Source organism: Plasmodium vivax, chromosome 12 (assembly GCF_000002415.2).
Source record: "Plasmodium vivax chromosome 12, whole genome shotgun sequence".
Lineage (NCBI taxonomy): Eukaryota > Apicomplexa > Aconoidasida > Haemosporida > Plasmodiidae > Plasmodium > Plasmodium vivax.
This window is the reverse complement of record NC_009917.1, coordinates 2,292,779-2,309,342: the sequence shown is the minus strand read 5'-3', so window position 1 is coordinate 2,309,342 and position 16,564 is coordinate 2,292,779. Positions and strand designations below refer to the sequence as shown.

The 16,564-nt window shown below is 44.9% G+C and overlaps 4 protein-coding genes across 4 annotated transcripts, besides 16 other annotated features; 2 read left to right on the top strand and 2 right to left on the bottom strand.

Annotated features, from left to right (window-relative positions):
* Positions 1–706: 706 nt before the first annotated feature.
* On the bottom strand, positions 707–4,309 carry PVX_117980 (signal recognition particle 54 kDa protein, putative). Its single transcript, XM_001615838.1, has 2 exons — positions 3,715–4,309; positions 707–3,542 (listed from the first exon to the last, which is right to left on the bottom strand). The coding sequence occupies exon 2, from the start codon at positions 2,998–3,000 to the stop codon at positions 1,498–1,500; it is 1,503 nt and encodes a 500-aa protein (XP_001615888.1). The 5' UTR covers positions 3,001–3,542; positions 3,715–4,309; the 3' UTR covers positions 707–1,497.
* Positions 1,411–1,451: a microsatellite.
* Positions 2,061–2,095: a microsatellite.
* Positions 3,138–3,160: a microsatellite.
* Positions 3,297–3,458: a microsatellite.
* A 431-nt stretch (positions 4,310–4,740) lies between the features above and the next one.
* PVX_117975 (hypothetical protein) lies at positions 4,741–5,757 on the top strand. Its single transcript, XM_001615837.1, has 2 exons — positions 4,741–5,215; positions 5,388–5,757. The coding sequence occupies exons 1-2, from the start codon at positions 5,176–5,178 to the stop codon at positions 5,744–5,746; spliced, it is 399 nt and encodes a 132-aa protein (XP_001615887.1). The 5' UTR covers positions 4,741–5,175; the 3' UTR covers positions 5,747–5,757.
* A 201-nt stretch (positions 5,758–5,958) lies between these two features.
* On the top strand, positions 5,959–8,367 carry PVX_117970 (flavodoxin domain containing protein; the record flags this gene model as incomplete). Its single annotated transcript, XM_001615836.1, has 1 exon — positions 5,959–8,367. The coding sequence occupies one exon, from the start codon at positions 5,959–5,961 to the stop codon at positions 8,365–8,367; it is 2,409 nt and encodes an 802-aa protein (XP_001615886.1).
* Positions 6,513–6,553: a microsatellite.
* Positions 6,617–6,645: a microsatellite.
* Positions 8,368–8,383: 16 nt separating the features above from the next.
* Positions 8,384–8,439: a microsatellite.
* Positions 8,440–9,352: 913 nt separating this feature from the next.
* Positions 9,353–15,044, bottom strand: PVX_117965 (hypothetical protein, conserved; the record flags this gene model as incomplete). The annotated part of the gene is made up of 2 exons (XM_001615835.1): positions 9,353–12,616; positions 12,783–15,044. The coding sequence occupies 2 exons, from the start codon at positions 15,042–15,044 to the stop codon at positions 9,353–9,355; spliced, it is 5,526 nt and encodes a 1,841-aa protein (XP_001615885.1).
* Positions 9,801–9,828: a microsatellite.
* Positions 10,064–10,097: a microsatellite.
* Positions 10,889–10,912: a microsatellite.
* Positions 10,988–11,008: a microsatellite.
* Positions 11,854–11,879: a microsatellite.
* Positions 13,393–13,419: a microsatellite.
* Positions 13,698–13,733: a microsatellite.
* Positions 14,295–14,395: a microsatellite.
* A 1,363-nt stretch (positions 15,045–16,407) lies between the features above and the next one.
* Positions 16,408–16,448: a microsatellite.
* Between the last annotated feature and the right edge of the window lie 116 nt (positions 16,449–16,564).

Sequence of the window (16,564 nt, the reverse complement as noted above, 5' to 3'; positions counted from 1 at the left end):
TTTAAAATCCCCTCATATATGTATACCTCTTTTTTTTCTCTCTTTTTTTGACCATTCCAATTTATTTGTAATTTTATTTTTTGTGCATTTCTCAATTTTTTTTCATTCCCCCTATTTATAATTCATTTTTATTTTAAATATCCTTGTGTGAATTTGGTTCACGCAAATTTGCGTTCTTTTTTTTTTCCCCCCCCTTTTTGCCACGTTTTATTGTTCATTGGGAAGTTCACTCCTCCCTTGCGATGGTGCATTTCGGTGTGATTTAATCCCCGTCTGTCGGCGATTTATTGGTCATGTATTGCCAATTTATATTCCCTGCCCTTCCACTCCCTTTTCCCCTATGCATGCTGCTCGCATTTTCAATAAATCGCCATGCTACTTACCGCTGTGGAATTGAATTACACGAATTACACCCCAATCGATGAACTTCCCCTTCCCCCCCCTTTTTTTTTTAATTAAACGATAAAAATTGCAACAATTGTTAGGAGACTGGAGGGGTCATTCAATCAAGTTGGCCTTCTCCTGAGCTTCGCCTTTTTCACGGCAGTAAATGGGAAATTGCCTCCTGAGGGTGCATATCATGTGGACGGGCTCCGTAAAAACGGAGCTATCATACGGTTGGCGGACTGCGGACTGCGGACTGCTTTCGAACGGCTAGCCATCATCATATTCCGATGCCGCGCCGCGCAAAGGCGGCACCCTTTTTACTTTAATTTAAATAATTTTAAAAGTTTACAAAGGGGAGAACAAAGAGCATCATGGGAGGCAGAAACACCCGCGCTAGCTATTTCGGTGGTGACAAATTAAAAACAAAAAAAAAAAAAAAAATTACATTTATATAATGCGCATAAGTAGTATATGCACAATGGTACAGCTTTCACTGCTGCCCCCGCTGCCCCTGCAGGCAGCCTTCTCCCCACCTTGGGGACGCAAAAATGTGACATAAAAAAGGGGCGCTGCAAAACGTTGGGAAGACGACGGTGGTGTCCTCTTTTGCACCCCCTCTCGCAGGATACGAACAGCTGCTGGCATTTTCCTCTGATGAAGCGGTATCCTCAGCTGTTTTTTTTTTAAACACTCATGGGTGCGGGACTTAAGCAGGTGATTCTCGGCCCTGCGTCTTATCCTCTCCGTCTGCACACTTGCCAACGTTGAAACGTGTGTCCAGAGGGGGAAATTATTTTCTTCTTCATTTCGCCCTCCGCGCATAGCTCCTCCAAATGAGCTACGCACAGAAGGGTCCCATTTTGCGGAAAATGCAAAGGAACTGACCCGAATATATATCTCCCTCCCAATGTGTTGTAAAAAATGTGTCCACTTGGATGAACACCCTTCAGGGAGTTACCCCCTCCAGAGGGATGGCGAAAAGGAGAGACGTATGCACCACGAGGAGAGCATTCTTAATATCGTCCGAGGGGTGAAATCCGAATGGAGTTTTCTCCCTCCCATCGCCTCTTCTCTCCTCTGTCTCCTTTTTTCCCCATTCCCTTCCCCCGCTCACTTCTTAAACCCCATCTGCTTCATCATGTTCGCCATGGAGCCGCCCAAATCGTCCATCTTCGTAAACTCCTTCAAAATGTTGACCATGTTATTCGGGCCGCCCATCTGCCCCAGCATGCTGGGGTCAATAAAGTTATTCATTTTGCTGAGGAAGTGCTTCTGGTTTCGCATTAACGAGTTCAGGTTATTTTCCCTCAATCCGAGCTTCCCCATTTTGGAGACCATATTTTTTAGAAACTTAAATTGTTCCAAGAGCTCTCGTATATCTTGCAGACGTGTACCTGACCCTTTGCAGATCCTCAGGCACCTACTATCGTTGAGCGGTTTTACACAATCTAATTCTTCATTTGTCATAGAGTCCATAATAACCATAAATTTTTTTATCTTTTCTATGCCTTCTTTTTCTGTACCTTTACTTATTAGGTTGTTCCCAAAACCTGGGATCATCGACATAACTTTACTTAGGCTCCCCATTTTAAAAACGTTTTGAAATTGATCGTACATATCTCTCAATACGAATTTCCCTTTCGACAGTCTGTTAATCAGCTGCGGCTGTTTTTCTATGTCTATTACTTCTTTTAAAGTGGATACCAGTCCGTTAATATCTCCCAACCCTAGGAGTCTCGAAACGAATGACTTTGCTTCAAAATTTTCAAAGTCGTTAATGTGTTCACCTGTACCGATAAATGTGATTGGGCAACCTGTTGATGCCACTGCGGAGAGGGCCCCTCCTCCCTTCGCATGTCCATCTATCTTGGTAATAATGATACTCCCTAAAGTAACTGAGTTTTTAAAAGCCATCGCTTGATCATGGCAACTCTGCCCGATATGACTATCAATGACGAAGACGATTTCTTCTGGTCTGATGGAGCTTTCCACCTGCTTCATCTCTTCAAATAATTCACTCTCTTGTTTGTGTCTACCGGAGCTATCTACAATGATTAGGTCATATTTTTCTTTTAAAAATGCATTAACTCCATCACTTGCAATTTTTACAGGGTCCACTTCTGAGTAGCTTCCATAAAATGGGATCTTTACCTTCGCGGCGTTCTGCTTCAGCTGATCAAAAGCCCCCGCTCTAAAAGTGTCTGCACATACTAAGGCCGTTTTGAATCCTTTCTTTTGATAATAATGTGCGAATTTCGTACAGGTGGTTGTTTTTCCACTTCCTTGCAGCCCGACAAACAAAATGACATTTCGACTTCCTTTCTTGGGCACATAGGATTCTTTCTTCCCTTCCAGGAGGTTTATAAGCTCCTCCACCACGTACTGTTGCACCAGTCTCTTTTTATTGTTTCCATACAAATCGATATTTTTTTCAATATTTTTTTTTATATTACTTTTTATATCCTTCAGGTAGCTGATGTTTATATCCGCCAAGATCAGCGCTCTCATCACTTCCTTCAGGCACTCTTCAATTGCGCTGTCGTCCGCCACAGCTGATGCCTGCAGCTTCTGCAGCGCGCACGTCAGCTGCGTCCCCAGCTCCGTCAGCACCATTTTGTCACCCCGAAATGTTCAACGGCAGTGGTATCGACCACCGTCTGATGATTCTTCGTGCGACGCGGCAGGGGTGGGGCTACTACCTGCACTCCAATTGGACCCTACTCAACTGGGATGCCACAGCGCGAGGGGAAGCGCGCTTCGCGGTATTGGTAGCGGTTTGACCCCTACGTTTGTCTCACAACTGGCCTCCTAAATACTCTTTCGGCGCAACACTCAGCCGAGGGGTGACTTATGGGGGGGGCCAACTTCCGGGTAAAGGGCTAACAAAACAAAGTGAACTTAATGGGGGGAGAGGACACATACGAATATAAATATTCAAATGCGTTTATCCCGCACCGTGGTGGGAGTAGCACTTCCGTTTGCACGAAATCAAGAGAGGCGATTTCCAGCATGTGCCTGCTCCTGACTTGCTGTGCCGAAACAGAAGGTGTGGTCCCCCAAGTGTGCAAGCAAATGGAAATATATTCTGCTGCTCACGTGTATGCGCTTGTACAATTCTTCACGCGTACACAAATGGGCTGCACTACATACACGGGCTGAAAAAAAAAAAAAAAAAAAAAAAGTTACACTTTCGCACAAATAACGCCAATCGATTTGTTCTTCGTGCCCATTTTCACATTTGCTGGTAAAGTACCTTCACAATGGCTAATCATTTTTATATAAAACATTTCGATATAATTTTAATTCCCTTTTTTTTTTTTTTTTTACGTGCAATTGCTCGTCAGGACGTGTGTTGCTGCGTAATGTTTGTTAATCATCAAACAGTTAGTCGTGTGTTGCCGCGCAGGGGAGGGTCGCGCCCCACGATGTAGGCAAATGTTCACCGGAGTGTATACACCCAAGTGTATACCGAAGGAGGGGGAGAGGCCCCAAGAGGTGATATTCCAAACGTGAGAGCGGTTGAGTGCTGCTTTATTTACGATGCAGCCCCATGGAACGCATTAATCCGCTCACGCCCTCACGTGCGCCAGTAAATAGCTCCCTAGGGGACGCACAAATGTCATGTTACGATGAACAGCGCTTCCGGTTTGGTTCCTTCACCGCAGCCTTCCCCTCAGCCTTTGCCTTTTCCCGTGCGTATAATATGGCAGCCTTCGGGCGTGAATTCATCACAGATTTATGTACGTCGCGATTTTTATGTTACTAAGAGGAAACCCAAGTGGGGGCCTCGCTTTACCAAAAAAAAAATATATGTTCATTAATTTCTTCTGCCAAGCGCTTTTTTCAGAAAGGCGAAAAAATGTCACTTGGAAAAAATCATTCATTGGGGGGGAAGGAAAAGAGGAAGAAAGCAAAATCGTAGAAAAAAAAAAAAAAAAAAAAATTAACTCCATGTATCTACGGCGAACAGGCGCGCTTATAACAAATAGCGAGTAAACAGCCCGCCATAGGGAGCGACGCTTTATGGATACACGTAGGCCCAGCAGCTGGGCCGTTTTGACACCCCTGGATTTGCAAAAAAAAAAAAAAAAATACATGCAACTGCAAATGAGTGAAGCGCTCTTCCCCTTTTTTTTCTTTCTGCATCCCTTCCATAGTAATATGGTGTTCATAAAGGGGGAAAAATTTACAACATTGTCCTCAGCCCACAGCGGTATAGCAGCGCATTTGTACCCATTAGCATAATTGAAAAAGAACGCATCGCTTTATGCACATTTTTTTTTTTTGCAAATTTGTTTAAAAAAAATGAGGTTATTCAAATGTATAGTGCATATTTCCTACTGCGCATAATCTGGGGAAGAAAAAAAAAAAAAAAAAAAAGCACCCTTCTGTTCTCCATGTAGAAGAGGCTACCTTTCGCATGACCACAAGCGATAGAACAGTTTAGCCACTTTGGAGCGGTGCGCGAAATTTTATTTGTAGCAAGGGGGGGTACAACACCCTATTTCCCCTGTGATGGTTCGCCTCATCGGGTCCCAAGTAGATCCTAAGCCTACCCATGTATATCCATATGGGGGTGCTAACTCGTTTAAGATAGGCATTGTGCTTTTTCCCCACTTTGTGGAAGAGACTTTCTCGACGGGTTCGAAGCAGACCAGTGGCAGACCAGTGGCAGACCCCTAGCAGACACATCGGCTACGCTTTTTTATATACTTCAAAAAAAAAAAAAAAAAAAGATCTTCCTTTTAAGCGCACTGGCAATTTTGTAGAATTACCCCCCCGCACTTAATGATCATGATAAGTTCCCCCAACTGTGACGTGACAGCAGGTATGGAAATGACCGATGCGGCTTATAAAGTGTTTCCGCATTTGCAGCGTCCTACGGGGTGGCCACTTTTCATCCCAATGGATCGTTTGACATTCCCAGGGGTAGGGTCACCCCCTCATTGCATGCTCACTTCGTGCGCTTCATCTAGCTGTTGTGTCTCCCCTCTGTACAGACTTGAACAGGCTGAGAAGCAAACGCGTCGACGAAATTGCAGAAATTGTTAAAAGGGCCAGGGAAGCGAAGGAAGCCCAGCTAGGCGATATAGACAGCCTCAAGGAGAAACAAAATCTAAATGTGCTGAAATCCTTTGCAGAGAACCAGGCACACTGTCTCAGCATATGTAAAGAAAATTTGTACCATCGATTTGAGCAGGACGTGGAGAGGTACCAACACGTGAGCGCGCAGAATAACTCGACTCTTAACGAGGGGAAAAAAAAAAAGTTAGAAAAGTTTTATCAAGACATGGAGCAGCAGCTGTGTTTCCGTGCGTGTTCTATGAGGTGCCGCCACTTTCTTCAGGATAGGGACTGAGAGAGGAAGAGAGCGAGAGAGCAGGGGGGGAGGGGGAATACGTGGAAAAGGGGAGAATAAAGAAGAGTCTACCTTTAGAGTAGCCACGTTAATATTTCCGCTGAACAGCCCTTCCTTCCCCTCGTCAGAACACCCAGTTTGCACCCCATTCAGCTACCCCGTTCGGCTACCCCATTTAGCCACCCCCTGCTTCCCCCCCGGAACCGCGCACCATGGAGGCCGACAAGGGGACCAAAATTTTACTTGCGTACGGGTCCCAGTACGGCACCGCGTACGACTGCTGCAGAGTCGTTCTGTACGAATTGTACCGAAGCTTCCACGTGGATTTTTTTTGCCTGAACGACGTCAACTTGATGAGCTTTCACAGGTACGAAAATGTCATCCTGATTGTGAGCACTACAGGGTATGGCTGCTACACAAATGACATGTCCAAATTTTGGCTAGCTATGCACAAGGCGAATGTAAGGTTTGACGAGGGTACCTATTTTCATTTGTTCGGACTGGGGGACAGTGCATATGATAACTATAACGTAGTGGCCAAGAAATTAAAAAAAAAATTAAAATCGCTCAATGCAAATATTATAAATTACAATTTAGGGAACTATCAACACCCCTCTATGCATTTTTCAAACTTTACCATTTGGAAGAGTAATGTCTACCGATTTTTGATGAGCAGGTATGCCCCCGTTGAGTTGAATGAGGAAATCCCTCGGTTGTACTCCGTCAGGAGAGTATCCCAATTAGTGGGCAAAACGGATAGCGACGAGGAGGGGGAAAAAAGGGGGAAATATGACCACACCAAATGGGGAGCGAGTCATCATAACCCTACTAGTGAGGCGCACCACATGAGGGATATTCACCCCAGGGAGGAGAAACAAATTGAATGGGATTCACCCAAACGGGAGGAGGAACATTTGGAAGATGGTACCCCTACCCCGTTTGGTAGCTCTCCCCAGATGGAAGCCTTCCAACCGGATGACCACTTTTGCACACTCTTAAAACTTTCCAAATTTGAAATTTTAAAAAATGAGAGGTGCACAGATGGGTCCCACTTCCAAGATGTAAGGTGCATCGACTTGGTGGCGCCACCCTCTCTCTCCTTCAACGTGAGTAGCTTGTTAAACATTCACCCATTTTTAAATGAGGACAAAACGAAAGAGGCACTGAAGATGTTAAAAATTAATTATGATGAGTATATAATCGTTCAGCAGGACTACCCGGAGGGTAAACGAAGCGTTAGAGATACCCTCCCGATTAACAAAAGGATAAAAGTACTTCACCTCTTTATGTACTTCCTAGATTTAAGCAAAATGGTTGCCCCCTTTTTTTTCACCTACCTTAGTAAAAGAACGACTAGCGAAATGCACAGGAGGAAGTTTCTACAGTTGGCAGATACAAGCCAAATTGCAGATTATTTCACCTACATCTATCAGGATAAGCGGTCCTACTACGACATCTTCTGCGACTTTTACAGCTACATAGACGTGGATGTAGCCTTTCTTGTTAACACCCTTCCGAACATTCAGGAGAGATCCTATTCGATCATGAATCCCATGCAATACTATAACCATGTGAAAATATTTTTTAACCCCTTCCAGTTGTACCTGCGTAGTGTACCCCCCTTTTTTCTCTCCCTCCTAAACTGTCTAAAGATCCATTTTAACAGGGAGGGGAAAGGAAGGGGAAATATGTTGACTCAATACACAGAGGAGATGCTTACATGGCGTTCCCTAAAATTTGCTAACTTCATTAGGAACAAAATAATCAACCAGCGGTGCAACCTAATCGAGTTATTGGTTAGCCTTTACGAGGTTGAAATAAACAAAAATAAAAAGCTGGTGGGACTCTGTTCAGATTATTTAGTGAAGTCCAAAGAGGGGTCTTTCATTTACGCTCATGTTCAGGATAGCCTCTTATGGTTTAATAAAAACGTCCTCAACTTAGCCTACCGAATTGTTTATATTTCCACCGGCTCCTCGTTTAGTAGCTTCCTGGGGGTTATTAGATATCGCCACGATTTGCACATGAAGAGGGGGTCTACACATAGGGGAGGAAGCGAACAGGGGAAGGATCGAATCGCCTCCCCGCTTCTAAAAGATTTTCTCTTCCTGGGACTTCGCAGCAGGCTGCACGACTTCTACTTTGAGGACTTTCTCCGAGGGGTTGCCTATTTCAACTACATTTTTGTGGCCTTCTCGAGGGACCCCAGCGACAGTTTTTGTTACCTTAACCGGGAGGTGGAACAGAGTTCCGCTCCTCCCGCTGTTAGCGGTGGGGGTAGCGGCGTGGTTAGCGGCGGGATTAGCGGCTGCACTGGCGATAACCGCTACCGCGGTTACGTCCACTACGAACACGTAAAACAACTGCTAACCGAGAAGAAAAAGAAACTCTACGTAACGGACATCGTGCTGGCCATGCAGGACTCCCTGTACGAGCTCCTAACGCAGCGGGACACCATATTCCTCGTGTCTGGAAAATCCCGCCCCTTCGCTCAGAACCTGATCAAGACCTTCGGGAACATCATCAAGCAGAAGGAGCCACACAGAACGGAAGAGCACATTCATTCCTTTTTAAAAAAAAAAGTGGACGATTTTTCGATAATAGTAGAATCATGGTACTAATTTTTTTTAAAAGGGGGGGGGGAAAGCACAGCGGAATGGCGGCCGAAGCGCGCCTCAACTGGGGCCGGCGCGCAAACAACGGCTTGTTGACTCGTTACATAAATAGGGCTGCGCGCGCGTGCACACAACAAGGTAAAAAAAATAAAATAAAATGAAAAAACAGAAGCGTGGAGCGGGGCAGGAGATGCCATCCTGGATGGCGTTAAAAAACAATGAGGGGGAACTCTCTACCATGCGCTTCTTTTGATAAATTCTTAAAGCGTTGCGTGGGCTAGCAGTGGTGGGGGGAATTAACAAACAAAGTGCCGACCATGTGGCGGCACGTGGCAGGACGCATGGAAAAGGCGCATAAACAAGACACATACGAAACATCAGCGTGGGTGCAACTGCAACAATGTATAGGGAGCATGAAACAAATGCGTACACACTTTGCACCCGTGTTTGTATCACCATGCCTCTCTATCTCCCCCGTCTCTCTCTCTATCACTATCTCTTTCTCTTTTTTTTGTTGAAAACGGGTGCACACCGCATGGCACTGATAAATCACGCATGCACATTTGAAATAAACGTCGTTGTAAAAATTTAGTCACGCCTTTGGCAGTATGTGTATAAAAGGTGCGAAAAATTCATCTCGTCGATTTTTTTTTTTTTTTGTGGAGAGGCAGACTAACCATATGCGCGCAAAAATTTGCACAATTTTGCAAAATTTTGCAAAACTTTTTGCACTGTCCATTATGCACCTCTCGGGGCTGCTCCCGTTCATCCTCCTTAAAAATAACAATTTAAAAAAAAAAAAAAAAAAAAGAGAACCACGCTCAATGGCGAAGAGTGGCTTCTTCCTCTTCCTCTAATATTCTGCACGTCACCGAAGGGCACAACTTTGCCAACGTCACACGATTAGCGATTCTGCTAAACAAGCGTGTGCGGGGCTAACAAAAGGTGAAACTGTGTAAAAAAAAAAAGGCATAATTATTCCCTCCCCTGCTCATAAGGGACTTTCGCACAGTTCGCACCTCGTCCGTTCGGGCGTATTTTCATACGTGCACATATTGCACCTCTTTAGCTTATTTTTCTTCTTAATGGTGTAGGTGACGTTACTTTCGGGGACGTTTAAATACGACATGTTGTTGAGAGAGAGCGTTGGATGGTAGAACTGATTGTCGATGATTTTCTTTGCACTTTCTTTCTTCTGCTTCTCCGGCTTGGTTTTGCTACCCACACTGTTAGCACTCGCAATGTTGCTACTGCTTTGGTTGCTTTTTTTTTTCTGCTCATCCACTGGGGTTGTGGGAAGCAGAGAGGGAAATTCAAGAGGACTAAACGTTTTTAGAATATCACGACTCTTTTTACTTTTAGATGCACTAGTCTTATCTTTTGATGTAGATTTGGACTGTTTATCCTTCTCCGCCCCCTCCTCAGTGTCCTTACTTTTGCTTTTCCCCTTTTTGGCTGAACTGGAGTCTACGCTAATTCCGGCTAGTAGCGGGTAGTTGGCAAAGCTAAAATCTGGAGTGCCGCCACTGCTTCTGTTTTTATTTTCTAACGAATTCGCCTCACTTTCTTTTTTTTTTTTCAAGCTGTTGGTTAGCACCTGGCTGTTTGCAGCTTTCCCCGTAGCCGCGGAGCTGTTAGCGGTTATGGCACTTTTAGTGGCCGCGGCACCTTCCTTTGCTCCCTTCTTCTTAGACGTGCCCCCCTTCGGCGGTGCCTGAATTACCTCTTCCTGCTTCTGCTCTGGCAGCGGAGGGAACTCCAAATCTATGTTCATTCTGGAGGAGCTTGAAAACAGCTGCTTATTTTTATCCACTTTATTTTTGTACGAAGACGGTAGAGAGGCATTATTTCCCGCAGCCGTTGTGCCTTTCCCGATGCTACTTGCCGTGTTCACTGTGCCATTCCTCGCCAGGTTACTTGCCCTGGTTAGGCCGCTATGATTGGCATGGTTGGACGTGGTGCCTGTGGCGCCAGCCCCCCCACTGCGCTCGTTCACCCATTCGGACCTATCCTTCAGCGTGGGGAACTCGTCCACCGCTTTGGGTAAGCTACGTGGGGAGGTGCAAGCCATTATACTGCTGACGTAGAAATAAATAAAATACAACTCATTCACCTTGGTACTTTTTATTATGTTTAAAAATCGGTTCCTAAGCGAAAGGGAGACATCATACAGATTTGCATTCAACCTCGTATCGTCGATGCTTCTCACGTGATGTTTTTTTTCGTCTTGCGATAGTTTGTCCCGCTTTAGGTGGCCATCACGCTGGTCGCGATGGTACTGATGATCGCTCCCCCCTCTGTCAGCCTGCTCACTACGCATTTTGCGTAGAATGACCTCTATGTCCTTCCTAATTCGGTAGTACTCTGGGCCCGTGGACAAGCACTCCTCCAGAGCCTTCGCATTCACGAAGGAACTCAAATTTTTGGAGATGCTGGTAAGAGATGACAAGTCAACATCGTTGGAGATTCTCTTAACAATTTTCTTCTTATTTTCACTAGAGATGTTAATAAACTTATTTATACAGGGGTCCTTCATGTAGGCTGAAAAGTAGTTACTCAGAAAAAGGTAAAAAAAAGAAACCAAGTTCAAGCTGGGTTCTACATAGTACAGCAAATCGAGCACCACTTTTTTGGACACATCCCATTTTTTATCATATAAATTATTTATTATATTGCTGTTTGGGTTTTTCTTCTTCATGGTCTTTTTAATTAATTGGTTGATATCTTCCAGTTCGTTCAATTCGTTGCTACTGCTGATGTTAATTGCATCTAACAGGGTGTTTCCATTTCGCACGTCCCTCTTTCCCCTTTCACCTTGGTGTGCGGATAGCGCTATTAGAATGCTGCTACTGCTGTTGTTGCTACTGCTATGGGTAGTATTGGGGTTGCTTTTGAGCGCACTTGGGCTACTTTTCGGCGCACTCGACTTGGAGCCTCCTCCATTGTGTGCATCCCTCGCGGAGGAAGTGCCCCCCCCCTTCTTGGTCGCCTTTTCTACCCGATCGTACGTCTCACTGCAGAGGTGCGAAATGTTCCTCATTAGGAGGTACACCTTATCAAATCCATGCTTGTCAATTTTAAAAAATAAAAAGATCAAATAGAGGAAGCCGTATTTGCTCAGTTCGATGGGGCCACCGCTGGCTTCCGCTTCTACCCGCTTCTTCACTTGCGTCATTTCGTGCGAGCACAGGTAAATGTGCCTGGTTTTTTCGCTATTCGCGCTGTTCTGGGGGCCGCCGCCTGTTCCGCCATTTGCACCGCGCCGACTGCTAATGCTACTGCTAGTGGCCGACGCACCGCTGACAAACTCAATCACCTTCTCCAGGCGCACATGCCTCGACTTCAAGAAGAGGTAAAAAAACGAATAGTACAAAATGAAGGACCTATTAATGATGATGTTAAAAAAGAGGTACAAATAATTCTTTTCCAAGTCCTCCTTATTATAAGATAAGTACTCTATTTTCTCCAAAATGTAGTCAAAAAATAATTTGAAATGAAAGAAGTTGTTCCTATCCTGGGGGAAGTCCTCTTCAATTACCTTCTTGTTCAGCTGTACTATCTCCTCCTGCGTAAAATACAATTCTGATTTTTTACTAGCCAAAGTTTCGAAGACCCTCAAAATGATCTCCATGTCTCTCTTGACGATGTAGAGGAAGAAGATCTTTTCGCTGCTTCCAAAATGGGTTAGAAAATCTTTCACTTTACACTCGATGAAATAGTCAAAGTACCAGGAGTCTTGGAACGTTTTAAAATTGTAAATGCACTTGTGTTTGTTCACGTCAAAGGGTTCTTTGCTCTCTCCGGCGAGGTCGTCTTCGTCGAGGCGGTGGTTGTGCGGGGCGCTCCCCCCCGCGTTGTAGCTGCTGGCTCCCGTATTGTAGCTGCTCGCCCCCGTATTGTAGCTGCTCGCCCCGGTGTTGTAGCTACCCACCCCAGTGTTGTAGCTGCTCGCCCCGGTGTTGTAGCTACCCACCCCAGTGTTGTAGCTACCCACCCCAGTGTTGTAGCTGCTGGCTCCCGCGTTGTAGCTACCCACCCCGTTGTGGGCACCACTTCTTATCTCGTTGTAGGACGCCCCCGCGATGGAAAAGGTTATCTTGTTCCTCTTGTTGCTCCCCTTCTCCTCGTGCTTCTCCGCAAGGTGGAAGCACAGGTCGATTTTGTTGTCAAAGACGACGAAGATGCACTGCTCGTACAAGCAGGGGTGGTGCTTCTTCTTGTAGTGCTCGAACAGGTTTTCGTAGTCCCGGTAGACCTAAAAAAAGGGGGAGGAAAGATGCGCGCAAAAGGGGATGTACGTGCCAAAGGAGGTGCTAATACAAAGGGTGGTGCGCACACAAACGATGTAGCACACGAACGAGGACGCCGCGCAAACTTTGGCCACGCGCAGCGCGCGAGTGGCTGCCCTCAGACGCCCTTACGTGCGTGTGCAGCTGGTCGTAGTAGACGACGTCCTCCTCCAAGTCGCCCTTGGGCGCTTCCTTGCTGTCGCTGGGCCTCTTATTAAAGCAAAACTTGCAAAAAAAGTGGTACTTGTTAATGTGATTCATAAACGTATCAAAATCGTAGAGGTAAAACCCGCACAGATGGCAATAAATGTGCCTTATTTTAAATTTATTCTCCGAAATTTTCTCTCCATTTTCAACATGCATTTTTATAAACCTTTTAAAAAATATATTATACTCAAAGAGGAAAATATTATCGCTGTTCCCAACGCAAATGTCGCAATACGTCTTGCTATGCTCATTCATGTGCCTACATAACTCGTTTAACCTCCTATGGCAGTAGCTCTTCAAAACATTAATATTATTTATGTTATCCAAATTGGTGAAGCACGTCTTGGTAAAGAGATCCACCGCTCGGAAATAGTCATCGGATAGCTCTGACTCTTCATCCCTTATGCGAAATAACTTCTTCGCATACTGTTGATACTTGTCATATATTGAGTCGTTTTTTTTTCTTAAAATTTCTCTTTCGTTGTTTATGTAAATGCGTTCAAAGTACTTATCTGCGCGATGATTTTGTTTAAATTTTTCCACTTTTTTACTTAAAATTTGGGTCCAATAATCGATACAAGGAGAGAGCAAACAGACGTAACTTGTCAACAGGGTTGACAGACTGTAAATGTAAAAATACTCGTAGAACACCTTCCTTTCTGTGTCTACAAATATTTTTGCATAAAATGCATACCTCTTTTCTGTATTCACTCCTCCGTTCAAGAGGTACTTTATTTTCTCTCTTTTCCTTTTAATATACTTTTCGTAATAAAAAAACAAGTACAGATTTTCCCCTTTTTTGGCTGTGCTGCTGTTTCCTTCATTTGCATTATTGTCTACGTTTTTTTTTAAAATGTTTCGCAAAATTATGATGTCATCATAGTGGGAGGAGAACACCTTCTTGATGTCATTTTTGGTCAGGCAGTTTATTTGTTCTCTGCTGGGGGGGTGCCCATCCGTTTCTTTTACGCTATCTTTTTCGCTATCTTTTTCTCTGCCTTTCTCTCTGCCCTTTTCTCTGACGGAAAATGAGTTTGTTCCCTTTCGGCTTTCCACCTTTGGGGGGGGTTGGCCTGGGTTCACTGCGGGGATTCCCCCCATAGGTGCTTCTTTCGCTTCTTCCTCCTCATCCTCTTCTGCTTCTTCCCCTTCTAACCCGTCTAACCCGTCTAACCCTTTGTGGGCACACAGCGCCGCCGTGTTGAGCGAAATAATACTGCGCGTGGAGTCAGTCAAGGGGGTGGCGCCTCCCTGTGCACCCTTCCCGGCGAGGTCCTCCCTTTTGTGGTAGCTGCTCCCATTCAGCTCCGCAAACTGAGACGACTCGTAGCTGACGTACCGCTCGTGGTCTTCTTGTTCAAGCAGAGTGTGCAACAAATTGTCGTAAGTAAAATACGTATAGAAATTATTTAAACAAAAAAATATGTACCCATTTCTTTCTTTACAGAATGGGCACTTCATGGTATCCTTATCAAATTCGTAGTTATATTTTTCGTCCTTTCCATCCCTTCGTTTGTCGCTCGTCGGTCTGGAGATGTCAACAGATGAACCTCCTCCTCCTGCTGCTCCTCCTCCCCTCCCCCCTCGGTACTCATCTGGGTAGGCATAATTATTTCTATTCCTATTGCCCACTCTGCTACGACTGTTTATATAATTCGCGTACGCACTATTGCCGCTGTTCGCGTTGACCGCTCTGCTATTCTCCTCGTCCTCATCCTTCTCCTTCTTTTGCATATACAAGAGGCGATAAAAGCATAGGAAGCAATATGTATGGTTGCATTCTTGTATGCACACAAATTTTATTAACTCAAAACATAAGCTACATTCGATGAATTTGAAATCTAGCTCCACCTTTTTCAAATCAAAGTTACTTATCCTGTGTTCCTCTTCCTTCATTTCGGCTAGGCAATAATTTTCGTTTTTTTCCTTCTCCCGGATTATTTTTTCCACCTCTTTTTTTACAATTTTGTTTCCATTTTTTTTTATATTATCAATTAGGCTGTTATATATGAGTAGGTTGTGCTCTATCCTGAGTATGTCCGCGTCGCAGTAGCTAAATAATTTCCGGACGTGGTAGGAGATGTTCACGTACATGGACTTGTCTCCCTGCGCGTTTTTTTCCTCATGGCACTTGGCAGATTCGTGTTTGCTCTTCCCGTTCGCGGCGGCGTTGCGACCTCTATACATCTTTTCGCCAGTTGGGTGTGCAATGGGGGGGGTGGCGACGAATGTGCTGGTGAATATCCTGGTGAATGTGCCAGTGAATATGCTCACACTGCCCGGCACAACGCCGCTCCCCCACGTGTGCAGCCTATTGTTGGGGATTCCCCTCGGGGGTAGAAAAAAGACGACGCACTGGTTCGTGCGCTATTATGCTACTCTAAAGCGTGTTCCTTCGTTCCAGAGCTGGCATATAAGCTGCTCCCCACGCGGGTTACTTTCGCGCAGGTAGGGTGGACTTCTCCACAGGGAGGGTAAGCTTCTCCACAGGTAAGGCAAACCTCTCCGCAGGTGTCCTCGCACGAGCGCGCCTATACATGTGCGTACAAACCTTTACGCATATGTGGCACACACCGTTTCGCGTTCTGCGGGAGCTTCTACGTTCAGCGTGATGGCACTGCCTTGGGATGGCAATTTTGCGAAGGCCGTTTTTTTTTTCTGTTTCCTGTTTTTTGTTTTTTTTTTTTCTCCTCTGAATTCTCCTACTATTTGGTCACCCGAAGAGGCCTTATCTTCTAATTCACCACTGCCCGAGGGGGATAGAACGTTGGGAGTTTAATCCCGTTCGCACGGAGGTACACGTATCGCATATGTGCCTAGGCATGCATCTACTTGCGTGGCACGTTAATGCGTCCGTTTAGGCGTCCGTTCATTCGTCCGTTTATTCGCCGTTCATTCGCCGTTCATTCGCCGTTCATTCGTCGTTCATTCGCCGTTCATTCGCCGTTCATTCGTCGTTCATTCGCCGTTCATTCGCCGTTCATTCGCCGCTTATTCGCCGCTTATTCGCACGTTTTGTGAATCCCCCCCTTGGACTATTGGTACTTGCCGTGAATCCTCGATATTCTGGCTCCTGGTGCCATTTCGACGGTAAGCAGGATGCATATGCAGCGCGAGCGCAGTTTACGCATACGTACATGCATACGTACATACATATATATACATACATGTATATATCTTCAAATATATATACGTATAATCACGCGGATGGTCATCATATATGCCTCTTTTTTTTTTATTCCGTTCCTGCAAACAATTCGGTACGTAATATGTACATTTTCCGTGACCAATCCGAAAAAAAAATAAATAAAATAAAAAAAAAAAAAATAAAAAAAAATAAAAAAAAAAAGAAAAAAAATTAAATTAAATTAAATAAAATAAAGTAAAAACACGCTTGCCCAAACCCTAACCCCAAAAGTACCCCATCGAATGAAACAAAACGTATGAGTAGTTAGGCGAATATAAACCCCTACAGTACGCCCTATTTTGTCCGCCTCGCAGCATTGGGGAATCCTTTTAAGAATCAAAAATAGCGCCTTCCGCAAATAGCGAGCAGGTACATACGTATATACATATATATTGCATATACGTATGTGCTGTACCCCACGTGAACGCATGTATACCTGTTTGGCATATTTCTTGGCCGGCCGAGCTCTTGGCGCATTTATGTGTACCATCCGCTTTTTGCAAATGTTCAAAGCGGTTCT